General features: G+C 33.9%; 4 protein-coding genes across 7 annotated transcripts; 2 read left to right on the plus strand and 2 right to left on the minus strand.

Moving 5' to 3' along the window:
• Nucleotides 1–1,576: 1,576 nt before the first annotated feature.
• On the plus strand, nt 1,577–6,226 carry LOC109181944 (ethanolamine-phosphate cytidylyltransferase-like). Its single transcript, XM_019331924.1, has 9 exons — nt 1,577–1,994; nt 2,479–2,714; nt 2,955–3,136; nt 3,451–3,522; nt 3,756–3,823; nt 4,837–4,957; nt 5,277–5,342; nt 5,432–5,554; nt 5,832–6,226. The coding sequence occupies exons 1-9, from the start codon at nt 1,660–1,662 to the stop codon at nt 5,901–5,903; spliced, it is 1,275 nt and encodes a 424-aa protein (XP_019187469.1). The 5' UTR covers nt 1,577–1,659; the 3' UTR covers nt 5,904–6,226.
• Nucleotides 6,227–6,648: 422 nt separating this feature from the next.
• On the minus strand, nt 6,649–8,685 carry LOC109181945 (protein LURP-one-related 5-like). Its single transcript, XM_019331925.1, has 2 exons — nt 8,140–8,685; nt 6,649–7,458 (listed from the first exon to the last, which is right to left on the minus strand). Exons 1-2 carry the CDS (start codon nt 8,497–8,499, stop codon nt 6,991–6,993), a joined length of 828 nt encoding a protein of 275 aa, XP_019187470.1. The 5' UTR covers nt 8,500–8,685; the 3' UTR covers nt 6,649–6,990.
• A 7,755-nt stretch (nt 8,686–16,440) lies between these two features.
• LOC109182290 lies at nt 16,441–21,027 on the minus strand. Of its 4 annotated transcripts, none has more exons than XM_019332419.1 (8): nt 20,441–21,020; nt 19,899–20,046; nt 19,641–19,794; nt 19,392–19,517; nt 19,217–19,297; nt 18,235–18,427; nt 17,880–18,150; nt 16,441–17,063 (listed from the first exon to the last, which is right to left on the minus strand). In XM_019332419.1, exons 1-8 carry the CDS (start codon nt 20,630–20,632, stop codon nt 16,762–16,764), a joined length of 1,467 nt encoding a protein of 488 aa, XP_019187964.1. In that variant the 5' UTR covers nt 20,633–21,020; the 3' UTR covers nt 16,441–16,761. The 4 variants fall into 4 exon arrangements, with proteins under 4 accessions (XP_019187964.1, XP_019187965.1, XP_019187968.1 ...); XM_019332420.1 differs by having other exon boundaries at nt 19,641–19,791; nt 20,441–21,019; XM_019332423.1 differs by having other exon boundaries at nt 16,907–17,041; nt 20,441–21,027.
• Nucleotides 21,028–24,088: 3,061 nt separating this feature from the next.
• Nucleotides 24,089–24,806, plus strand: LOC109181314 (calcium-binding protein CML42-like). Its single transcript, XM_019331066.1, has one exon. It carries the CDS (start codon nt 24,165–24,167, stop codon nt 24,765–24,767), a length of 603 nt encoding a protein of 200 aa, XP_019186611.1. The 5' UTR covers nt 24,089–24,164; the 3' UTR covers nt 24,768–24,806.
• The last annotated feature ends 1,702 nt before the right edge of the window (nt 24,807–26,508 follow it).

A 26,508-nucleotide genomic window follows, 5' to 3' on the forward strand; every position in this document is an offset into this window, starting at 1 on the left:
TCTTTTTTTTTTTTACTTTTCCCTTATGTGCAAATTTTAGTAACATAATAAATTCACTTATTATTATTATTATTATTGAATTGACTTATTATAGTATGTTTTTAAAAACTTTTAATAATAATAATAATTATTATTTTTTTGAATGCTACTGACTCTAGTACATTGTAGTATCTGTTCATATACTTTCTCAACCTACTGACTCTATTACACGCCTCCACTGAGGCTCGAACTCACAACCTGACCAACCCGGGTACCATTAGACCACATAGTCCTGGAAATAATAATAATAATAATAATAATAATAATAATAATAATAATAATAATAATAATAATAATAATAATAATAATAATAATAATAATAATAATAATAATAATAATAATAATAATAATAATTATAATTATAATAATAATTATAATAATAATAATATAATAATAATAATAATAATAATAATAATAATAATAATAATTATTATTATTATTATTATTATTATTATTATTATTATTGTAACTTTATAAACATGTAATTGTGATTTTATAAACTACAAATTTATGAACGTGTAATATTGACTTTATAAATCTATGACAATAAATTTATGAATTTTTTGTTGTGACTTTATAAACATACAATGGTCAATTAATGAACTTATGGTAATGACTTTATAAATATGTAAATTTATGAAAAAAAATTAATATGTGTATCGTTTAAAAGATTTAAAATAGAGTTTTTAAATAGTTTATTATTATACATTAATTTTATGTGTACTAAATAACAAAGGACAAAAAAATTGAAGTTAGAAAAATAGAAATAACAGTCATGTTGTTACATGTATCATGATTTAATTATTGATGGCTTCCAAACAAGTTGATTGGATAGTTTGTTTGGCAAACAAAAAATGTTAAGTTCGATTTTGCATGAGATGTCAACCTAGAATAATTTACCTTATTATGATTATCATGTGAGTTTTACTTGAAGTTTACATTCGTGTAGCAGTTATGATATTTTTTCTATAAATTAAAATAATATAAACTTTTCAGTCAAGTTGGTAATCACAAGGTTACAAGTTTTACTCATAATAACAGAAACAATCTATCAGTCATTTTGGTTGGTAATTCTTTGTCAAGTAGTATCACAAGACGGGATCTCCTATTGGTCCTTCATGGTTAATGATTATTTGTTTGTGACTATGAATTTTTCTCGTCACACAAAAAGAAGAAGAAGAAGAAAATGATACTATATACGTATATAACTTGTGTAAAATGATATAGACGTGTATACCCTTGTGTAACAAATTAACCATGAAATAGTAGTGTGTTGATAATATTTGGGAGAAGAGACCAATGTTCGAATCTCGACGGCGATAGTGTGAGAATTATGTCTAAAGTAGACAGATTTTTTTTGTGCAATGACATTTGATCATGTCCGCTAAACCATTAAGTCACCCTGATTTACATCTTCTGAAATGCTCTTGTCAGATCGGGGTATGGAGCCCCTTAGGTTGGGAGAAGAAAATGATATATACGTGTGTACATTGTGTAACAAATTAACCATGAAATAGTAGCGTGTGGGCGTGTGTTTTCAGAGTTGTTATGTAATGAAATGACACGCATAACGCATTTGGGCGGGGACACACAGCAGGAGCAGCAGAAGCAGGAATCACGATGGGGGGTCCAGAGGCTTCTCACTCCGACAACGCGCATCACACTTTGCGCCTTCTAGCTACCGTGCTCGTTGGCGGGGCGGTGCTAGGGCTGTCCGTGCTCGGCCTCCGCCTTGCTCGCCCCGAGGGCGGGTGGTGGAGCAGCAGCAGCAGCAGCAAGAAGAAGAGGAGGCCGATTAGGGTGTACATGGACGGCTGCTTCGACATGATGCATTACGGCCACTGTAACGCCCTCCGCCAGGCCCGCGCCCTCGGCGACCAATTAATCGTCGGCGTTGTTAGCGATGCCGAAATCACCGCCAATAAAGGCCCTCCGGTCACTCCTCTTAACGAGAGGTTTGCCTCCTTGCATTTCCATTTTTTTTGTTTGTCGATTGCTTCTCTTTCTGTTTCCCTGAATTGAGTCGCCGGTTTCATGTTGCTGTTCTCTTTATTCAATGGAAGCTCCTTCGTTAAACTACATCCACTGTTCATTTTCGGTTTTTTGGGTGAAATGTTAGGTTTTTGTACTGTGTCTGAATCATAGAAATTATGTCACTACCATTGAGATGTATAGTGGAATTCAATGTATAAAAGTTGGGGAACTTGCCATCTCATGATTGTATATATCTTAGCTTTGTTATGCTGCACTATTGGATTCTCTAAAGTTTCCTTGTAACTGTATTAAGCCTTTGGTTACATGCAGTGGTTGGGTTTTTTTATTTTTTTTATTTTTAAGATGGTATTGTTAAATGTTAATACAGTATTTACTATTTACTGTTCTTCTATCAGACCTCCCAGCAAATGTCAAAAGTATCTCTCTTGCTTGTGAATTTTGTAGGATGATTATGGTTAATGGCGTAAAGTGGGTAGACGAAGTTATCCCTGATGCCCCATATGCTATTACAGAAGATTTTATGAAGAAACTTTTCAATGAGTACGATATAGATTATATTATTCATGGGGATGATCCTTGTCTTCTACCTGATGGGACTGATGCTTATGCCCTTGCCAAGAAGGTTGGACGCTACAAACAGATCAAGCGCACGGAAGGAGTCTCAAGCACTGACATCGTTGGTAAATATTTATGCTGCCTTTAAATTCTCTGCTTTGCAACCTTATCTCTATCCCGACAGAAAACAAATAAAAGAAAAACAAAATTTCCAAATTTTGGGTTTGATGGTCAGAAGGGTTTTCCTACCTTATGCTATGGGTTTTGCTGAAGTGAAGATCTATCCATTTTTCTCTTTATTAACTGTTAACCATGTTACTTGGAGTATAATTTCAAGTGCTTCTCTGTTGCTTGCATAAAAATAGGACGAATGCTTCTTTGCATGAGAGAGAGATCCTCTGGTGGCACCCCTAGAAATGCATCCTTGCAGCGACAATTTAGCCATGGCCATGGCCAAAAATCTGAAGATGGTGTTACTGGGAGTGGAACTCTAATATCTCAATTTCTGCCTACATCTCGTAGAATTGTGCAATTCTCTAATGGGAAGGTGTGTTTTTCACCCATAGTCCCATACTTTTAGTTTCAGTAAAACTAATAAGTGCCATTTCTGATTTAGTTTTAAGGATTTCTTAAAAGAATAATTCTTTCTAATGATTTTCCCATGTGTGGAAGACCACTGATTTCTTTGATTGGGACAATGAAAAGAAATTTACGAATTGGTTATTTTATCCTTCTGTGTTCTCTGGCAAAACACCTTATCCTCTCCTATGATTTTAAATAATAACATATACTTCTAAAAAAAAGTATATTACATTGTGGAATACCTTTTGATGCTGGATATCTTCGGGCATTTCATTGTAGGGACCTGGACCTGATGCTCGCATAATTTATATTGATGGTGCCTTTGATCTCTTTCATGCTGGACATGTGGAGGTATGTGTGATAATTCAGATATAAAGACATGGTATATGGATTACAGTTGCATGATTATATTATATGCCATATGATTTCTACCATAGCCCAAACTTGATGCTTCTTGTCACTTCTTGCATTATATAGTTAGATAGCTTTCAAAATTGAACTACATTAGTACTATATTCTTGTCTCTCTTTTTTTGGTAATGCATGAAAGTTCATATTCGTTTATTGCTTATCTGGTGATTGCAGATACTAAGGATTGCACGTGGCCTTGGTGACTTTCTACTTGTTGGCATTCATACTGATCAAACTGTCAGGTAAAAACTAAAAACACACTGCTTTACACAGTATCATTGGTCATGATCCCCATCCCTTTTCCATAAATAGTTAAATACAGAACTTGACAATTAGTACATAACGTCTATTGGAGTTCTATTATTTATCATCTATTTATTTTATTGTTCACAACAAAAAAGATATTTTTAAAGAAAAGTTCTTTGGCTTCAAATATTTCATCTGATCTGTTTATATGTAAACTGGAATGTAAAATGGTAAAAGGCTATAAAATTGATGGAGAAAGAGAACACTAGTACTGCTAATTAGTAATCAGTTTTATGGTTAGTGTTACTCATAGCAGCTGCAAACTTAAATCAAAAGGAAAGGGTGTGGAAGGAGTTTAAATGTGAATACCTATTTTGCATCGTGCATGTTAGTCCTCTTATTCTAAGATTACTTTCAGAATTAAGTATAACTCTTGCATAGGAACGTTGATAAAGTTTTCTACTAGTATTTTGTGCAGTTTATTCAATCCTATTTCATTCTTCATTTCTTTGTAGCTGTATCATAATTAATACAATAAATTACCTAACGATATGCCTTTTCCCTATTTGTCTGGTTTCTCTGGAATCTAGTTCTTGCAGAGAAAGCAGTTGTCTGGTTTCTTATTTTGTCTTCTGCTGTTTCCATTGGATTCTATGGTGCTGACTAATGAATTGCACTGATTTTAGGAAATAAATAGATGAACTGCAATGTTAGTGAAAAGGAAAGGGGTAGAGGAGTTGAAAATCTTCACGCGCGCACACACACACACACACACACATTCTTTAGTCCAATTTTCTAATATATCTCTTGCATACATAATGTTGATGAAGCACTCTAGTAGTATTTTTGCAGTTGTATGGTGTCTCTAGACTAAATACATGGAGGAAGCTATTCCACACGTTATTCTGCTGTTTCTGTTGGATTATGTGTGGTGGCTAATGAAATTATGACATTTTTTGAAAATATATGGATTAACTGCAATGCTACAGCTTTTTGGTGTTCCTTGCAGTGCCCACAGAGGTGCACACCGTCCAATAATGAATCTTCATGAGAGAAGCCTAAGTGTTTTAGCATGTGGTTATGTTGATGAGGTGATAATAGGTGCTCCAAGGGAGGTGTCAAAAGATATGGTAATCTATAACCTATCTTCTTAAAACATTTTGATCTCTCTTAATATTGCTATTTCATCTTTTGCTCTTGATTTCAATGCTTTTTGAAGTGGAAGAGCTTTATCAAAAGATAAAGGGGGAAAAAAAAAAAAAACAATATTCTTAGATTCTCAACAAGTGCTTTAAGCACATAATGCCTTTTGAGTTGATTGCAGTGAATAAATGCTCAGTTGCTTTATGGATCTGTCATCATAACCTTTTGAGTTGATTGCAGTGAATAAATGCTCAGTTGCTTTATGGATCTGTCATCATAACTTACACTTGATTGGATTTGTTGCAGATAACAACCTTTAATATCTCTTTAGTTGTCCATGGAACAGTGGCCGAGGATAATGATTTTCAAAAGGTACTATTAGACTAGGAGATGTTTTCATATTTATAAAATTGAACAGTCTGTCGAGTTTCTTTTTGTTGATGATATTGTTGATTCTGCAGGAAGAGGGAAACCCATATGCTGTTCCAATAAGCATGGACATTTTTCGAGTACTTGAGAGTCCTTTGGACATTACAACAAGCACTATAATACGGAGGATTGTATCAAATCATGAGGCTTACCAGGTACAGAGTTTCTCTTTTTCGCTCAAACATGTACAAGAGCATTTCTATAAGTTCAGAAAATTAGTGTATCTGTTAGACAGCATAAATGGACCGGTTATCATCATTAAAGGCGATTTTATTGGAGACCTTAGACCTATGATCTACATTACTTTTGGTAATTTGACCATTATTTTTAATGCTGCAGCAATCTTTTGAGACAGTTGTGTGAGTTCACATGTGATAACCCATCTAAAAAAAGTTGTGTGCAATCGATAAATTTGATTTCTTATATTCTCAGAAACGGAATGAAAAGAAGGCTGAAAGCGAGAGGAGGTATTATGAGGGAAAGACGTACATCTCTGGTGATTAGCTGATTTAAAACATCTCAGGTAACTCTGAGTTTTCGAGAGAACTGTTTGTTTATTGCCACATTTACGTTGTTTACTAGTAGACTTGATGGGGTTTTGCATCCACGATTTCTGGGAGCAGATTTAGAAATACAACCTGTAGTGTCAGTGGTTGCTGTTGAAACATTTCTGTATTCTTGTTTAATATGGGGCCTGGAGTATACCCTCCTCCCTCATCCGAGGATTTTTTTTCTCCTCTTTCACCATGTAGTACTGAAAACAGGCATTTGCTTTACACTTTATATCAATACCTCAAATTGAATTTAAATTAACTTCAGCTTGAAAAGAAAGTGAAGAAGGGATCTTTGGCATGAAAGTTATGTTCCATATTTTTATAGAGCAATATTACCTTTTTCAATTTTTTTTTTTTTTTTTTGGGCACCAAATTATCATTAATTATTCGTTGGATATCTTTCAATTCACATTTTGTCACTCAAGGCTTGATGCGAATGATTTGATGAAAATAATAATTTCCTTAAATTTCTGCCATTCTTCTGTGTCTTAAGTTTGTCTGTTGGGCTTGTTAATAGATTTGTAAGTGCAAAGTGTGATTTTGGCGTTTCAAATGTTTGCACTTAGTTGTTTTAGCCACCGACTATCCCGAGTGAGCAGAATGTTATGTTCATGTATTCCAAATCGGTGTAATTTTGGTCCTTCCGCTAATAGATTGAAGAAACTCTAGGAAATTGCTCATGGGACAAACTTTTTCAGCCACAAAAGAATTGGTCCTCCCAAATCCACACGTTATTAAGAGCAACATAACATCAATTTGGAAGGACCAAAGACACTTGTTGTTTCAGCCATAATGGAGTTTCTTCTGTTCGGAAGGGTCAAAATTGCAACAATTTGGAATAACTGAGGGTGTCATTTACTCACCCATGATAGTTAGTGGCTAAAATGACTAAGCTCTGACAATTGAATGACCAAAATCGCACATTCCCGAATTTGTAATTCCTTAACCCTAATCCAAAATTAAGCTGCCTAAAATATAACTTGCGTTGAGCAGTAAAATATGGATGAAGACTCAATAGGAGTTGTGTTTGTCCATAGTTAGGAACACAGAAAGGGGGTATGTGGTTTAGGGCAAAGCCTATCTATGGCCATTATGAAGGCCATAACAAGAGCAGGTTCCATCCCTGCCTCTACCACCAAACTGAAAACATCATCACTCAGCAACACACTTGTACTAGTGTTTGCACTGTTTGTTGTCTTGGCTAACTTCCTGGATATGCTTGCAACTGTCCGGCCATCGGCCCCGGTGATCTTGCAATCCCGCCTCTTGAAGGATCCTTCTATCCTGTAATCCGGCCTCCGGCTGCTCTTAATAGCTCCCCGGTGGCAGTCTCCGACAAAGACTTCAGCCTCGCACCTAATTTTGGTTGACAGTGACCTTAAGCTTGGGAGGAATGGAGAAGGATGTGACGGCCTTCTCATCATGAATAATGGCGTTCTGGGATTGCATTCATCATCTTCTCCTCTATAACCAATCCACTGATAATGCATGCTTGGCATGTGTAACTGCATTTTTATATTGACATCATACTAATTAGAAGACTGAATTTACTACGGAGTATAATATAAGAGTTAATATCAGGTTTAGTTTTTTCCAGCTAGGGTCATAAGCCGAGCTTCACCCAAAGCGTGAACTTTCCCATAAATTAAAAGGTTTTTAGTCTTCTATTTATTTTTTAAAATTTAGTGGTCAATAAATAATATCTTTCTATATTTGACATAGAACTAGATATGACTGTAATTCGGTTCTGATTCTGGTTTTAAATTGCTAGTTCACACTTTTGGGAAATGATGATAAATTGGAACCGGAATCAATCCCTTTCGATTTCTGATGAATCGGAACCGTTTTTACGGTACTGATTTCAGTTCGGTTGTTATAGTGTCTAGTGTCGAGTTCTGTTCAAATTGAACTGTAGTCATTCTTACATAGAAGGATTGTCAACCTCGGTCAAGGTTTTTCACTTTTCACCCACATTTAGATTATGTCATTTGAATCGTTCTGTCAGATATAAGGAGAATAACATTTGTCTCTGCACGGATTGTATGATGGCGAACTAAATTTAGTACGGTCGTAATCGAATTGAATTAAATCCGAGTACTGTAAGGCTAAAACTCGACTATTTTCATCTCAGAAACCCTAAACTTCATTTGAATTTTAAGAAATAAACTTATGATTAGAGGGTTTACCTGTGGCACGAGTGTTAATAGAGCCTTGCCGAATCCGTCCATGAGAACAAGGCCGCCGCCATGTTCCTTGGCATGCACCTGCGCTCTGCACCCTCCTCCGCCGCTCCCAACCACCACGGAGGAAGACAGCCTCGCCGTCCTCTTCCTCGTATAATTGTCGACGCGAAAAATCAACCTGCCGAGGTGATCAAACACCGTGAACCCGTCGGTTCCATGGAAACTAATGCTGGATCTCTTCCACACCGTGAAAGCAATCGGCAGCGGACGAGGAGGCTGATCGTCGTCATTGTGAGGCGTGCGTCTGTTATCGGCGGCGGCCGCCGGATGAATCTTGGAGGACGACGACGACGACTGCGGCATATTAGTTTCGTCTATTTATGCACAACAAATCCACAGAGAAACTAATTAGCTAACTACTAGAGTAAATGGCTGAGACTTTGAAATTGGAATTGCCTGTTTTCTTTGTTTGTAATATAAAGATTAATCAGCAGCGATAACATCAATGAAGAAGGGCTAAGAAACCTAAGGGTGATTTGGGTTCAACATTAGAATTGGAATGATAATGGGAATCAAAGTAATGGAATGAGTTTAAGTAAAGAGTCACATCGTTTGATGGTAAATAAATTTATTAAAATGTACAGAAGTAAAAGGATAATGAGTTGTATAATTACTAAAGGATTTGGTTTTGGATAATAAAAGTAGATAAATAAACATAGTAATTGGTATTAAAACTTACTAGGATGCAAAAGTCTCCAATTAAACACAACCTAAACTAGTTTTGTCCTTTTCATGACTATGTATATACTCACAAATTTCTCATATAGCTATCTAATTATACCATATATTATGGATACTGTAAATATTTCATAAATTATACGGAGTATCATATATTATTGATATCATAAAAAAAAAATCATTCTTTACAAGGTAATATATTTTTTATATTTTTTCCATCTTTTTTCAAATAAAAATTTCATAAATTATATCATATATTATCGATATCGTAAAAATTCATTCTTTACAAAATACGGAGTAATATATTTTCTATACTTTCCTCATCTTTTGCAAATGGTAACAGATATGACATTACACTACATAGTAGTTGTCAAAGTAATTGTTATTATTTATTATCAAATTAAACCTTAAACATAGCTAAACTATATATAAATACAACATATATACACACATGTAGATATATCCATGCATGTTGAAGAATTTAACTACTCCGTATTAGTTTAGACTTTTATAACGTAGTATCCTAGTCAAAGCGGGCCTAGTTATTTATGCTATACAATAAAGAAACCTTCATGTGTTGCACATGAGGACGGAACTAGAAGTGTAAACGAGTCAAGCCAAGTCAAGCTCAAACCTAGTTGGCCTGATTTCGAGCTCAAAGTAGTTATAGGGGCGTGAGTTCAAGCCCAAGTTCGATTGGAGTTAAAGTGGGTTTGATTATTCGTTACCCAATAAAGAAACCTCTACATGTTGCACACGAGGATAGGACTAGTCGACTAAAAGTGCAAATGAGTCAACCAATAAGTCAAGTTCGAACCTGACTTGATTTTGAGCTCGACATAATTATAGGGGTTCTAACTCAAGCTCGAGTTCGATTGAACTTAAAAATTTAAGTTTGAATTCAATTATGTCCTCGAACTTTAGCTGAAAAGTCAATTAGCCCCCTAAATTTAAAGAGTCAAATATGCATGCCCTCGAACTTTAGCTGAAAAGTCAATTAGCCCCATAAACTTAAAGAGTCAAATATGCCCTCGAACTTTAACTGAAAAGTCAATTAGCCCCCTAAACTTTTTAAAGGTGCAATTACGCCCACCAACACTTTTTTTTTTTTGAAAATACGCCCACCAACACTTTATTTTGGTGCAATGAAGCCCAAAAACAAGTTAATGATGACCTGCTATCACAAGTCATTAGGGTTCCGACCACCCTCCAATGAAATTTCTAGCAAAAAAAAAATGACTGGTGACAATTGCAAAATTTCCGGCAAAAAGAAAAAGTGATCAGCGACTGTTACGGAGAAGACACCAAGGTCGCCTTCTCAGTGGAGAAAGCGACCGCTAGGTCACCTTCTCCGGCGAGAAGTGACCCAGATTTGGGTCGCCTTCTCGCTGGAGAAGGCAACCTAGATGTGGTCGTCTTCTCAACCAGAGAAGGCAACCCAGATGGCGTTCGTCGGTTGCCGGTCACTTTTTTTTTTTGTCAAAAATTTCGTCGGAGGTGGCCGAAAACCTCATGACTTGTGATAACAGGTCATTAATTAACCTGTATTTGGGCTTCATTGCACCAAAATAAAGTGTTGATGAGTATAATTGCACATTTTAAAAGTTTAATTTAGAGGCTAATTGACTTTTCAGTTAAAGTTTGAAGGCATATTTGACCCTTTTCGCAACTATATATATATATATATTTATAGCTCCCCAAGTAGTTTGACTAATTAACCACGAGCCAATAAATTTTAAGCATGAATTCTAATTGGATCGACATCAAATCAAACTTTGACCAAGCAACTCACAAGCTACTTGTCTTGTTTGCACTCTTGGACTCATCCTTCAATAATCCAAAAATCCAACACAACACAATTCAAAGTTCAAACTACTATATATACATACCTTCTTGACAGCAAATTGTTTCGAGCAATGCCGCAGGCGGCGGCTTCTTGTGCTGAGACAAACATAATTGTACATTATAAGTTAGAGAAAGGAATATGTATTAATGTATTTATATGTATATTAGTACAAGAAACTATATTACACGACAGTCACGTACGACGTACTCTGTAGGATTCATCAATCTGCAGTCCGGTCAATATATTTTTGTACTTTGACTCTTGGTCTGCCTTTATGTTTCCATGCTTACAAGGCAGAATATATTACACAATACACACACATATATATAGAGAGGGAGAGAGAGAGTTTTCAAATTTAATGAAAGTTTTAAATACACAAATAATGAGGGCAGTTAATAAAATGACAGGTGAAACGGACATCATTGAAATCCCAGGCCCCCACACTACAGATTCCATAGTAGCCCAATTTAATGATAATTACTCCGTACAATATATAGTCGTGTTTGGTAAATGGCTGTTAGCTGATAGCTGTTAGTTGATTGAGTTAATCAGATGATATACCTAGTTGATAACATTGGCTGATTGTAGAAAGGTGTTTAGTAAATTAGCTGTTAGCTGATAACTGTTTGGTATAATTTCTTTTCTCAAAAAGTTAATTGAAAAAGTTGCTTAAAAAACAGCTTTTTGAATTTTAGTATTTTTAGAGTAACAAAAAGTTAATTAATCAAATACTTATATTGATTTTTAACCAAGTCAAACAGCTAATAGTGATCAAATAAGTCAAAATTAACCTATAGGCTAACTATTTTACCAAACAGTGCCATAATGATGTCTCTAGACTCTAATCTTGTTATAAAAAAGATAAAAATGACATGTTGTCTTTCAATTATACTAAGATGTAAATTTCAGTCACTTGATACGGGGAGATGGAGGTGATAATCGCAATATGGCAGAGCGAGGTGTAGCCCTGTAGCCACTACTCAAAGATGATGCGTACTGAGTAAACCCCACCTCAAATCTACAAGAAAAGTAAATTGTACTAGAAATTTTTTTTTACAGTAGGCTCGTTTGAGAGAATATTAACAAGAATCAAACTCGTGATATTTTGGTACGAGAACCATAATCTACTCACTTGGTTACCCATTTTAGGGTAACGGGTTTGAGTTATTGGTACATAGGAAGGGTATGGAAGCATAAATTACCAAATTGGTCAAAATAAGACTTTAGAACATTTCCATTAAGAGATCATAGACACCTAGCATGAGAAATATTTAGATATTAAAAATTGAGTTCACGCTTCAAGTATAATTACGGTATTAAATGTTTCATTTTTCCTTAAACAATTAATTAAAGCCTAGGGCCAGTTATATATCTTCATGCCAATCCTATATATGAATTGATGAGATTTTGGAGTCTCTTGAATTGTAATAGTTAGTTGCAACCCCTACTCTATTATATAGTGAGGCCTAATGTCTTTATTGCATGCTTTCCTTCCACTTGGCCACTTGGGGAACGTTTAATTATCATTAGTGGTTTTAGACTTTTTAGTACATACATCATACATGAGCTCACCTCAATTTCGGTGGTCTTTCTTTCCCCATCAACTTGATTAGTTGTCTCCATTATATCAATATTAAAAGTTCATTTAATAGTTAGGCAAGCATGTTACCATTTAAAAGGTGAGAAAGTTTTAGAAGCAACCCCAACAACAGTTTTAATGAATTTTTTTTTTTCATTGTTGTTCCTAAAAGGTTGAATTTCCAACCTTATGACTCCCCACGTCCCGGTTTCGACCTTTCATTTTTGTTCTCAAAAAGTTGGATTCCCAATCGCAAGAGCCTCTCACGCTCCGGTCCGTCCCTACATCCCGACCTTTCATTGTTGTTCAACCTTATTATGTTCCAACCCGACAGAGTATTCTCAGCTGATTAAGCTGAACATAGATGCAAGGTTGTTCCTACATTGTTGCTAATAAGACTCAATCTCGAGTCATTGTTCTCAAACTTCATCCATGTGATCAACTGAACTACCCATGTCGTGATGCATGTGATTTTTTTTTTTTTTCATGACATGTGAGAGAGAATGTAGGAGAGAAGAAATTAAAATGGTAGGGAATTATTTAATTTTTTCCAACTGTAGTGGGTCCCATTGAAAAACAATAAAATGGCTGCCACCTTGGCTTGTTTTCCTTTTCTTTTCCTTTTATTAATTTTATTTATTTTCTTTGTGGAACCTAGAAAAAAATAATTTTGAGTTTGCGCTGCTGGGATGCTCTACTCATGAAAAGAGTGAGTTTGATATTAGGGAAAATAAATCGCAAGTAGGGGCCAACATTTTTTCCTAGGTGAAACTTAACTAATTACTCTTTATCATATTATTGCATGGAAACATAAACACAAGAAACGAAATGCGTTAAAAAGTCAAAACATGCTAATTAATTTTAATGTGTTATTGATTTTCTAGGTAATTTAATTGTTGTGTTTTCTGAGTAACACCAAACATGCTAATTAATTTTTATGATTCGAATTCTTATTAACTGTGATACATAGAAGGGAGCGGGACGTTACATCAGGCCTAACCGCCATGATTCGGTTAATAAAGTTCGATAAGGTTGTGACTTTTACATTTTCACATTAAGTGAGCTCAAATTAAGGATTGAAAATTGTAAAGTTAAGCATATATGAATCAAGTGGGAGATTGTTAGAAATAATTTATTCCTAACGTTGATTCATATTTTTTTTTTTGAATGCTAACGTTGATTCATATAATTAAGGTATCATGCTTATATGAATCAAGTGGGAAACTGTTAGAAATAATTATTTCTTAACAATAATTTATATAACTCACGTTGATGATTAGTGATGTGTAAAGGAGGAATTACTGGGTGAAATTCCCTCCCTCTCATTCTGTTAAAATTTAAGTTTATAAGGGAAGTAAAATTATTCCTATCAAATACTCCGTTCTTTGGAAACATTTTTTTTTAAAAAAAAATTAATTGATAGAAAAGTACCACCAAACGCCACTTTTTTTTTTTTTGAAACCCAAACAACTTCATTCATAAGAACAAATCAGAAATACAGTTGGGTGGGATAATATCCCACACACCAAGAACTGAGGAAGAAACAACCATCCTTGCTAGCACGTTAGCAACCTGGTTCACTGACCTTCGGACATGGCGGACAACAACGTCCCCAATATCCCTAGCAATAACACGACATTGCTTTAGAATTAAACCAACATATGACAAATCTAGAGTAAGAGAATTATAGTTTGCTAGTTTCCTCATAGAAAAAGTATTATTAATTTTTAGAATAAGGTTCAAATTGGCTACTGAACATAACCTGAAAATGCAATTAGGCCACTGAACGAACAAAACGTGCAATTAGGCCACTGAAAACTTCAAAAACGTGCAATTAGGCCACTGAACTCTCCAAACGTATGCAATTTCACCGGATAGCAGGTTACCATCAATTTTAGCAGGTTACCTGCTTACGTGACAGCTGAGTTGGCATTTTTAATCATTTTTAATAATTAATTTTAATAATAAATTTTATAAAAAATTGAAAAAAAAATTAAATAAAAAATAAAATAAAGTCGTTTTTATTTTTTAAAATAAAAATTTATTATTAAAATTTATTAAAAATGATTTAAAATTTATTAAAAATGCCAACTCAGCTGCCACATAAGCAGATAACCTGCTAAAATTGAAGGTAACCTGCTATCAGGTGAAATTGTACATTTTTGGAGTGTTCAGTGGTCTAATTGCACTTTTTTTTCGTTCAGTGGCCTAATTACATTTTCAGGTTACATTCAGTGGCCAATTTGAACCTTATTCCTTAATTTTTTTGAAATTAGAGAAACTACTTTGAAATGTTTTATGATGTTCTTATAAATTTATGGGACTTAGGGGGGTGTATTCAATCATGACTTTTGTAGAGTTTTAAAGACTTTTAAAATGATAGATTTTAATAAACTTTGATTGACTTTCACAGAGTCGTTTAAAACTTTTTAAAACTTTATAGGACTCTATAAAAGTCTATATAAAAAACATTCATAGACTTTTATCAACTTTTTATTTTAAAAAGTCTACAAAAGTCATTGAAATTCTAAATTGAATACACCCTTACAAACTTTCAATGACTTTGATTCTTATCATTTATAATTTTCTTACAAAACATTTATAATATATCATAAAATTCTTCTTATTATATAGTTCTTCACCCACATCAACATTCTCAAGATTATTATTTTTTATCCCTAGTATGCTGAGACTTATATGCTAATTACTTATTATTCAAAAAAAAATGCTAATTACTTATATATATTATTAATAAACATCAACAAAAAAAAAAAAAAACTATTTCATTAGAAAGTCATAACAATATTATACAATAAAATTTATAATAAAAGAATTGATCAAATAAAATATTTAAAAATATAATTACAAGTTCCATAAAATAAAAAAATAAAAATCTAATATTAATAATATATATAAAAAAAAATTATACTTGATATATTGCTAGACATCTATCACGCAGAGTACTATTATTTGCAATAGCAATTTAAGACTGCAAACAGCAACAAGGTGCTATTGTTTGTAACCTCAAATTGTTATGGCGAACAGTAGTTCGCTATTCGTAGTAACTTGTTCGTTAAAAAAGGAAAAATATATATTACAAATATAAGCATAAAAAGAATAAAAAACAAAATATATAAGTATTTATATGAATATTATGAAACTTATACTAAAATTTGACAATGAAAAATTTGCTTTGTTCATGTATTTAGAGGGAATTAGAGAAAGTTAGTGATAAAAAATTCATAGAAAAAATAAAAATCAATATAAACAAGCAATAATGAAGTAAAAATAATATTATTTCAAATTTTTAGATGAAGATTGTAAAGTTTAGGAGAGAAAAATTAGTAGAGTTTAGGTATGAGGAAAATATAGGATAATGAAGAAAAAAATAATTTTATTGAATTTAGATATGTTTATAAAGTTTAAATAGGGAGAAAAAAATAGAGTTTTAATAGAGAGAGAAAACATTCAAAGTTGTAAGAAAGAAAATTTTGAAATCTTGGGGTTGATAGTTGGATTTCAACTATTTATATTTGAGAAGAAAAAGTCTACAAAAGTCTTAAAATTAAAAAGTCTACAAAAGTTCATAACTTTTGAATACCACATGACTTTTAAAGACTCTTTAAAAGTCTTAATCGAATACTATACGACTTTTAAAGACTCTTTAAAAATCTTGATTGAATACCGCCTGACTTTTAAAGACTCTCTAAAAGTTTGAATTGAATACCTCCAAACTTTTAAAGTTCATAAAAGTCTTTAAAAGTCGATGAAAGTCATGATTGAATACACCCCCTTAATGTAGAAATATTAATCCAATTGAGAGTTTCCGTACAACATAACATATTAAACAACAAAGTTATTTCCAATAAAGTTTTCAAAAAAATAAAAATTATTTTCAATAAATATATTCCTTTGCACTTTTCAGAAAATTTAATTGGTAAGAAAGTATCAAAAAACTGAGAACAATCTCAAATAGTTAATTCGATAACCATAAAATTCTAAAGTTTAACTTTCCATAGAAACAATCTATTGACCTTAATTTAAACTGATAAAAGCTAAACGAATTTCTCTTAAAACATACCTTTGAATAGCAGTTATGAGCTTTCCTGTAAATCAAATCAAAAGAAAGCACCAAATGGCATTTAAGTGCAAATGTAAGTATATGTAACTCGAGATGTGAAAAAAGCTGCTTCCACTTGTATATATAGCAGTGCAGAATACATCAATAGAACTAAAGCCAATAAAGTACACTACTTTCAGCTTCAAACATCATTAAAACCCAACCCAACATAAACATAGTACTAAAACCGGTTTTGTACACAACAAAACTGACTTCCAAAATGCGTTTGATAACACTACACCTCTCTGAATGAAGCTCCACCTACCTTAGACATACAATAAAACCCGGCACGACGCAATGATGGTACAACAATCTTTTAGCGGCACCAAACCAATTAAAGTTTTAGTTAGACCAGACATGAACAAGACCAGATAAGGTACCGGTGTAAATCTCGTTGCGCTCTTCGTCATAGAAAAGGGAGGTTATGTTTCTCAGAGCCTCTGCAACTGTCGTGTTATGCTTTAGAGAAGACGTGGCCCTCCTCGAGTCACCATCGGCCAGCGCCTCTGCAGCAGTACCATTATGCTTGAGAGAAGACTTGGTCCTCCTTGACTCGCCCTCGGTGTATCTAGGACAACTGTTTCCCGCGTTTATTTTGGCGAGGCACTTTCCCGTGGAGATGCTGCTGATGTTGATAGAGCCAACTGTATCAAGAATCAGGTTTACACAAGGAAAATAGATAACTGAAGTATCTGAGAAAAGCAAGACGATAGCAGAAGATCATTTCATAGCAAGACTACACAAGAAATGTTACGAGCATCAAAATATTACCAGAATGGCCTGGCAGTATATACGATGCAGTCCTATAATGTTTGGATGAAATATTTTATAGGGTGAATTGAAGTTTCTGGCATCTAAGGATCATGTCTAGTGCAGGTGTCTATATAAACAACTTTCTCATAAAAATTCAAAAATAATACGGGTATTTTATTAAGCATTTAGTAGAACATTATAATTTCAGAAAATACATGCATCCACATAGAGAGGTGCAATTTTAGACCGTGACATCATCTAAAAAAATCACCACATTTCGCCGTAAAAGACTGATTGGCTCCCCCTCAAGTGGAGGGGCCCACGACACTGGGTAAAAAGCTCTGACAAGGTCACTCAACTAGGTTATAATGCACATGGGCCAAACCACACTAAAAGACTAAATCCAATCAACTAGCTACTATAACTCATGGTCTTATAAACCCATATGTTTCTCTCTTATTTTTCAATGTGAGACTCTTAACCGTATGTATGCCAGTATTACTAAAGGCCACATATAGAAAGTGAGACCAGATTTTAGGGGACTTCTCTATTCACTCGACTCAGAATTAAAGTCTACTTATGGATTTAGAATTTAATTTTATCCGATTCGTGTTGTCTTTCTATGCAGCCTGTATTATGTTCCCCCAACCTGTAACCAGAGAATAATTGCATAATAAATAAGGTAACATAGAAGTTAGGTGACCTACCATTACCATTATCCCATTGATCAGCGGCCTCAGTCTTGCAGTAAGAAATAATCAGGTCCTGATCACTGGTAATATAGATATTGTTGGTAGTACAGTCGGGATGCCATAGCAAGTGATCCTGAAACGAAGTTACGAGCTCTCCACGAAAATTCCACACAGCAACAGTTCGGTTCCTAAACGTTAGGAACAACTGGTTCTCATACAAAAAGATGAATGCAGATGGCGTTATAAACTCAGTCCTACTAACTTCTTTCAGCTCAGAAGTGCGGACCTAAGAAGAAAAACAGTCAGCCTTACAAAAACAAATAATATTTTATTTCTGTAAAACAAGAGAGCATGGGGAATCTGATAATACATCAATAATCTGGAGATTCTCGTTTTCTTGTTTGATGAGAAGCTTTTCATTGAATTGTTCAATGAATTCAACCTTCTGATTGCGATGTAGTAAATGGTTAAAATCTTTAAGAATTCTTCCATCATCTATCGAGAGTATCTTGAGGGGAACATAACTCTGTTTGCGGTTGAAAATCAATAACATAATACCTGGACTGTATAGGAAAAGAATTAATTTGTCAAGAGCATTGTCATCACTCAACTAAAAGAAAATGTGTATTGCCGATTAACAAATATAGACATATTCTAAGAATTAAGAGAATCATGCAAAACATGAGAATTTTTATCATTTTTTGTGAAGCTAAACATATCATGCAGCCATATTGTATAGAGATATCGCAAGAATGGACTGCACACTTTCAGACACTTTGGTTATTAAAAATATCTTCATGCTCTACAATAATGGCTAGGCAACAGTGACTTCACTGAGTTGATCTGAAACCGTTTTCATATTGATGCCCGGTTTAGGAGAAGCACATATCTTAAATCTTCAAAGTCTACCACTAAAAATAACATTTTGTAAGGCTGAGAACTACAAGGAGAGTATAAAGTGGAGGAAGTCCTACTCAAACCGTCAAACTTGCCTTTGCATAAAAGAATTGAGAAACGGTAATAAGTTTTTTACAATGAATTTTATCATGGAGCAACGTTTAGCATCAAGACATTAGAAATAACTGAAATAGTCAATGAGAGCATATGAATTATCAACACCAAATATGACTTCCAATGATCAATAAGATTATAACCGAAGGGATATGAAAAATTTAGAACTTATTCCACTACTCGTTAAAGCAAAATTTCTATGCTCATTCTCTCAAGTACTTTTGCTCATTCCTTCTCTAGAAAGGGTAGTATGGTGGGGGGTGGGGTGGGGGGGCGTGGGACTTCCCTTCTTCCTGCTTTAAAGAAGAGGTTGGAAAGGAGTCGAGGACAGTGAGAAATACCTGATCTTGATTTCATGTATATCCTTATCCGCTATGGTGTAGAGCATCCTGTAGTTTTGTAAGTCAAAGACCTTGTATATACTGCAACAGAAAAATGGAAAAGAATATTACAATTGATGGTGGAATCGTAAGTAATCAATAGAGTTAAAAATCATTTTTATGAAGCGCGAAATACCTATCCTGAACTGAGTACGTTAGAACCTTTCCATTTACATCATCAAATTCAACAAAGCCAGGCCACTTCAGGGACTCGGACTCAAAAAGTTCGAAACCAGCATCTGGGTCACCTTGCCGTATGTATCTAAATATTCATGTATAGGAAATAAAAATATATATATAAAAAAAAAAAAAAGGTACTAAGAATAGGGCACAGGTTAAATCAGCTTAGAATTTGCATGACAGAGAACCACATAGAGGTACGCACTCAATCCTTGTGGATCTGCACCTCAATGAACTGAAGTTATCCGAAGCAAACACCGAAACAGTGATAAGCGAATCGTTGTTCTTATTGTAAAACAAGCTTCTTATAACTTCATCTGGACTAGTATTCATGAAGCATACCCTCCTATTCACCACTGCTGCCCAGAAAGGGGGGAAAAAGCACTCAATAGTAGCAGTATTAAAATAATCAAGTTCAAATCCAACTGATATCCAAGGGAAAAACGGAACTTTTTCCAGGTACCTCTACTAAAGGCTGCACATACACCAGATTGCGTCAACGAAAAAACAATATCCCGTGCTGCGACTATCTCAACAACTTTCGTTCTCTTCATCAGGAAAGGAATTACTAATGAACAATGCCCCTCGGGATTATGAGTATCGTATTCCTCCTGGTGAAAGCCAGAGATATATGAGTACACAAAACCACCCTATTTGCACAGCACTCGCTTTATTCCATCAACGAAACCTTCCATTCAATATCGACTTCTTTTAATTCTGAAATTCAGTTATAGTTTTTCCTAAAAGTTTAACTAAACCTTCCATCTATCTCATTGTTAAGCTAAAGTTTAACTAACCCTACCAATATTGCAGGAAGTGATCAAAAAGCTTGAGTTTTTGTAATGACTCATTTTTGAACCATTAACATTTAGGTTATGGATTCAAGCTAAAACAATGGCGGCTTGTGTATGGGGTCCCACCGGGGCAGAAGATTATCAATTAAAAATTGGCAATAATTAGAAGTGCAGCCTAAATTGATAGTAGAGAGAAATGGAGGGAGCAAACCGTGAGGCGCATATTGCGGAACTTCTCGTGGGCATTAGTGAGAACAAAGGCGGCATCTCTGTGCGAAGAAATCTCGCGCCTTTGAAGCTTCCTGACGCTGTTGAGCAGCCCATTATCCGGCGCTCCTCCTCCTCCGCGGCGGCGCTTCTTCAACACCCCGCGAGACCGCCCGCCCGGGCTGGCACCTTCCATACACACACACACACACACACACTCCCCTTGCTTTCAATTCTCCCCCAACTGATCAACTCTCACTTGAATTGGAAGCTCGCAATAAGGGCAAATACCAGAAGCGGCAAAACGCCCACTTCGCCTTCATAGAAAGCTGCAGAGCAATGGGGAATTGAGGATTTCCAGAAGGGTGCGGCACGTAAAAGGTGTAGGAGTGAAAGAACAGGAAGGAGGTCGCGAAAAGCCACAGATTTTGGAGTGATCTTTTGGGCTTCTTTTCCTTTTTATTATCTTGTGTTTCTTCAATTGAATTCGGTGCTGCAACAGTAAAGATAGAGTGCAGCCTCCCTAAATTATGTCGTTTCTTCTTCCTTAGTATATTTCCCTTTCGGTTAAGCTTAAGCATATCATCTACTACATTCGCTAAGTGAGAGCCGTGCACCAATATTTTACAGAGATTTTTTTTTTTTTTTTTTCACAAATTTGAAGAATTCTACTTCATTTGGAAAATGATTTACATAAAACAAACAAGAGAAAATAACATTTCTCAACTTTTAAAAAATTTACTTTTTTGAAAATAATTTCCATCCAACCAGACATGTTTAATTTATTCATATTTAAAAAATAAATGAGAATTAATTTGAATATAGTACAAACTTAAATCTCATATAATTATGACTTATTCAAGATATCTTATGGTCTCGCTTTCTTCTTTTATTATTTTTTAATAATTTTAAATTATTTTTTTAATAATACTTTTAATGTAATTTATAAATATATAAATTTTATATATTAATAATAAATTTAATATTATGAAAAATTAATTGTAAATAACTTAAGTAAAGACTTGTTAATTGAACCAAATACATAAAATAGGACAGAGATAACTATATATTTTTAAGTGTATTTTTATACTTTACAAAGTTATATGTTTTTCTTTAATGTACTTTTTTTTTAACAAAATACAAATATAATCTTTAATATTCTAATTTGATACGAATATACTATCTTTACTTTAAGAATTCATTTTGAAAAAGGAAGAAAATGAGCAAAAAGGAAATCAATCTATAATTCTATATATTTATAGACATTTCCAAACTACATGTTTTTAGAAATTTCCAAACTAAAGTATTTAACTTTTAGAATAAGATTAATTTTTAATATTGTTTATAAATGTTTAATCAAATAAAATTAATTTGAAATTATCTAAAAATATATTGTAAAGTTTTTATAATAAAATTATATTTTGAATCAATGACCCCACCATCAAGGTTCAATATATCTTTTGAGTTTTGACCACTCATTTGGAATGATAAATAGGTGTCATCACATTACATATATATTAAAATAAAATAAAATGTAATATAATTATAACCAACCATTAAAAAAAATCTTTAAAGTAAATATAAACTACTTTATTACTTATTTATTTTTAAATTTGAGCTAATAATCAATCTTTTTCTTTTGAATGCTACTTACTCTATTACATTGTAGTATATGTTCAAACATACTTTCTCAAAGCAACAAAAAATTAACAACGCCTCCACTAAGATTTGATCTCATGACCTCCTACATAAGAGAAGTCACTACATGTCATATGAGTACAATGTGCTTAATAATCAATCTAATATTGTATTCTTTAAAATATATATATATATATATATATATATATATATATATATATATATATATATATATATATAATCATTATGAATTTTGTAGGGAATTAGTTTATTACTCCGTAACAATAAGGTGTCAATTTGTTTTTTAAAAAAATTATAACACGGATTAAATTAATAATGCAGATATAAAAAAAATAAATTTATTTATTTTATCAATATAAGAATTTATTACATATATATGACGATGAAGAGTGGGAATCATTGATTATTCAGTGTTCTTCGGAATACTTAATAAGAAGCTGCCTTCTGCGAAAAAGTCAAAGATGCGCGGCAACGCCCCGGCATGTTAACTTGTTAAAATCAAACATTTTTAAAAATTTTGTTATAGAAAAATATATTTACACTGTCATGGCTCTGTTTGGCAAACTTAGCTGAAAGCTGAAAAGGAGCTGAAAGTTGAAAAGTTATAAACTCTGTTTGGCAAAGCTTATTTAAGAGGTTATAGCTTATTTTAAGCTACTAATAAGCTATAAGCTCGGTTTAGTAATGTTCCCAAAATAAGCCCCTAGCTTAAAATAAGAATTTATTTTAGAACACTACCTTAGGTATCGTTTTAAAATAAGCTCATAGTTTCCTGTTTTTTTTTTTCATCTTTATCCTTATTATTTTAAAGAATTCACATAATTTACCCTTCCCAATTAAAACTCTTTTCTCTTCTCCTTTATCTGCAACTTTCACCGCAAATAATAATAATAATAATAATAATAATAATAATAATAATATTTGCGGTGAAAGTTGTGGATAATTATAGGGACGTTTCCAATTTTAGTCCATCTTAATTATTTTTGCCACTTTATAACCACTATTATTGAATGTGTTCCACTTTTAGTCCCACCGTTAGTATTTCTATCAAGAGGTAGTGTAATCTAGGGGTATTTTGACATTTCTTCTCATCCAAGGCTATGTTTGATTAAAGAAATGAGAACATTGAACCTAAAACCTAAGAAACCTCGCCGGCCCATGTTGGAACGAACGAAACGATGTAGCTTTGGCTTCTCATTCTCGTTGTTTGAAGAGCCATCTTCGAATATCGGGGGAGGAGGAAGAAGCGCCTGGATTAAAAGAGAAGAGACAAACATAAAAAGACCAAAATACCCTTTGATTATACAGCCTATTGACAAAAATATTAATGGTGGACTAAAAGTGGAATACATTCAATAACAATGGTTGTAAAGTGACAAAAATAATTAAAGTGAACTGAAATTGAAAACGCCCCTATAACAGTAGGACCAAAAATGGAATTCACTCTTATCAAATATATAACATGCATTTTTTTATATATGTATTGGTTTTATCGGGTTAACCTAATAATATAAAATCTAAACATATGCGCAAAGGTTTTTCTTGTGAATAATTGAATACAATCGGTACAAATAATTGTTAAGCATTAATTCTTAACATGCAGTCGTATATGGACTAATAAACAAGATAGTTACAAATGTCATATTAACATTATTCGGCTAAAGATTAAAAAATTCTAACCAACGACACTTTCAAAGATTGCATTATATAGTAAAATTTTATTTTTGTAATAGTACGTGACGCCCGCACGTTCACTCTAATTACCCACTAAAATTTGGTCTTGATACAAATTGATAAAAATTAAAGAAATGAAAAATAAAATTTAAAAAAAAAAACAAAAATATTTCCTTTCAAACAAAAAAAATCCCTTTTTATGCGTACGCGCAGTACCCATAATAATTAGTAATTACTCGGATCCGTATCAAATATTGGTGGTGCGCGGCATCTCTACTCGTTTTCCTCTCGATTTAAACTCCCCTTAGCTTTCATCTCCTCATTTATTTTCTCATCTTCTCTGATCTCTTCTATCAATCTCTCGGATCGATTCAATATCCATCAACGCCGTAACCATGGAAACAGACGGCGACGCCACCGCAGCGCAGTCCCAATGCACCTCCGGCAAAAAATCCATGACCACCTCCACCTCCTTCCGGCTGCGGAGCCCCAGCCTGAACTCCGTCCGCCTCCGCCGCATCTTCGACATGTTCGATCGCAACAACGACGGCATTATCACCGTGGATGAGCTCAACAAGCCGCTCAACCTCCTCGGCCTCAACACCGATCTCTCCGAGGTCGACTCCATGATCCGATCCTTCATCAAGGACGGAAACGACGGCCTCACGTTCGACGACTTCGAGGCTCTCCACCGCTCCCTCGACAACGTCTTCTTCGGCTGCGACGAGGCCGGAGAAGACGGCGAGGAGGCCATCTCCAAGGCGCAGGAGGAGACGGAGATGAAGGAGGCGTTCAGAGTGTTCGACGAGGACGGCGACGGATTCATATCCGCCAGGGAGCTCCAAGCGGTGCTCACCAAGCTCGGATTGCTGGAGAATGGCAATGAGATCGATAGAGTGCAGCAGATGATTTCTTCCTACGATCAGAATAGCGATGGCCTCGTCGATTTTTTGGAGTTCAAGGATATGATGCGCTGTGTCATCCACAAGAATAATTGATCGGATCGATCGATCGGTTAGACCGTACCAACTCAATAACCATACAAATATATATATATATATATATATATATATATATATATATATATATATATATATATATATATATAAATTAAACCAAAACGCCATTATATTAATTAAACCTAGATTTACATACACTATATATTATATTGTTTTTGAATTATTCATTATTTTTTTGTAAAAATTTTGGATTTATTTGATTGAATTGTTTTTGTTTTCACTGTTTGGTATAATTTGGATAGATTAAGTGAAAATACTTGATGTATCATCGCTCTAAATGTTTTATACACCAACTAGGAATTGAACCTGAGTTTATCATCATGGCATTATAGAAATAAATTTAATATTAGTTGAGTCATTTAATTTGGTGATGTGCCATGCATGTTAAGCGCTTTGAATCAAACTTTTCATCCAGCAAAGTCAAATAAGAAAGCTATCAAATATTTAAAAAGGAGATGGCTGGTGAGGGTAGGTCAAAGAAAACCAGAAACCTAAGCTATGCTGTCCTTTCAAGCACCAGCCTAGCAGTTTGAATTGGTAAATGGTAATATATTTTCAAAGATATGAATACAAAGCATTACAGATGAATGAAGGAGGATAGGATAGGAAAACCACTCCATACAAACCAGTAAAGAGATAGACGTACTCTTGAGCTAACAAAATAAAGTTACCTATCTCATCATGCATAGTACCACCCAAAGTTGAGACCTTGCCGCACTAGGAGAGAATCGGTTTTCACGTGAATAAAATCTCGAACTCTAAGATTTAATTCAACTTAAAGTTTTATGAATGACCATTGCCTCAGCTTCTTTTGGTACGAGTAATTCTTTCCAAGGGGTGCCTACAAATTACCTATCTCACCAGGCACCACCCGAACAAGACCCATATTGCCTTTATTCTTATTTCTTGTTGCGTCAACGTTCAATTTGATCCATTTCTCAATGAACGGAGGATGCTGGGAACTAAGGATGTTCAGCAACTACTATTTTATGTTCTGCCCGCGTGTTAAAATAATAAACATTTTAGAGTAAGATAATGTATTTTGTGTGTTATAATAATGTATTTTATGTGTTAGAATAATGAAATTTATGGAATAAGATAACATATTTTATGAGTTAAAATATTGTATTGTATGTGTTATAATAATGTATAATGTACTATATGTATTAGAATAATGTATTTTATGTGTTATTGGACCGTAGTCCACACAACTGTGTGAACCATAGTTTACGCAATAATGATTCTCACTCCATATAACCATACACATTGGGCAAATTATTGTGTGGACCATGATCCACACAGTGTTATGTGGACCATAACAAAAAATACATTTTTAATATACTAAGTGTACATTATTTTGTACTGAATGTACATTATACAATATAATGTACACTTAGTACAAAAATAATGTACATCCTTGAATACAATGTACATTATTTTTGTGCTGAATGTACATTATTTTTGTATTGAATATACATTATTTTATTGTATACAAAATATGGTCCACACAACTTGTATGGACCATGGTCCACACAAACATGATTTTACACATTGGGATGATTTAGAAGAAGATAAATTACTTAAACGAGACTCAGCCCAAGTCCAATTTAAGGTCCAGATTCAGAAGCCCAACTGATTTTCTCACTTTTTCCATCTTGCCCTTCAACCAAAATCAATCATTTTTCTTCTTTATGTTTTTTTTTTTTTTTTTTAAACGAAG

This window comes from Ipomoea nil, unplaced genomic scaffold (assembly GCF_001879475.1).
Source record: "Ipomoea nil cultivar Tokyo-kokei standard unplaced genomic scaffold, Asagao_1.1 scaffold1043, whole genome shotgun sequence".
NCBI classification, from domain to species: domain Eukaryota; kingdom Viridiplantae; phylum Streptophyta; class Magnoliopsida; order Solanales; family Convolvulaceae; genus Ipomoea; species Ipomoea nil.

Excerpts from the sequence above, each read along its gene's own strand:
- LOC109181944 (XM_019331924.1), top strand. The coding sequence starts at position 1,660 with ATGGGGGGTCCAGAGGCTTCTCACTCCGACAACGCGCATCACACTTTG. Across the intron at positions 1,995-2,478 it reads GTCACTCCTCTTAACGAGAG|GATGATTATGGTTAATGGCG; the intron begins GTTTGCCTCCTT and ends TGAATTTTGTAG. Across the intron at positions 3,137-3,450 it reads TGCAATTCTCTAATGGGAAG|GGACCTGGACCTGATGCTCG; the intron begins GTGTGTTTTTCA and ends ATTTCATTGTAG.
- LOC109181945 (XM_019331925.1), bottom strand. The coding sequence starts at position 8,499 with ATGCCGCAGTCGTCGTCGTCGTCCTCCAAGATTCATCCGGCGGCCGCC. Across the intron at positions 7,459-8,139 it reads TATTAACACTCGTGCCACAG|TTACACATGCCAAGCATGCA; the intron begins GTAAACCCTCTA and ends ATAAAAATGCAG.
- LOC109182290 (XM_019332419.1), bottom strand. The coding sequence starts at position 20,632 with ATGGAAGGTGCCAGCCCGGGCGGGCGGTCTCGCGGGGTGTTGAAGAAG. Across the intron at positions 19,795-19,898 it reads ATGTGCAGCCTTTAGTAGAG|CAGTGGTGAATAGGAGGGTA; the intron begins GTACCTGGAAAA and ends CTTTCTGGGCAG. Across the intron at positions 17,064-17,879 it reads TCAATGGGATAATGGTAATG|TTGGCTCTATCAACATCAGC; the intron begins GTAGGTCACCTA and ends TTCTTGATACAG.
- LOC109181314 (XM_019331066.1), top strand. The coding sequence starts at position 24,165 with ATGGAAACAGACGGCGACGCCACCGCAGCGCAGTCCCAATGCACCTCC.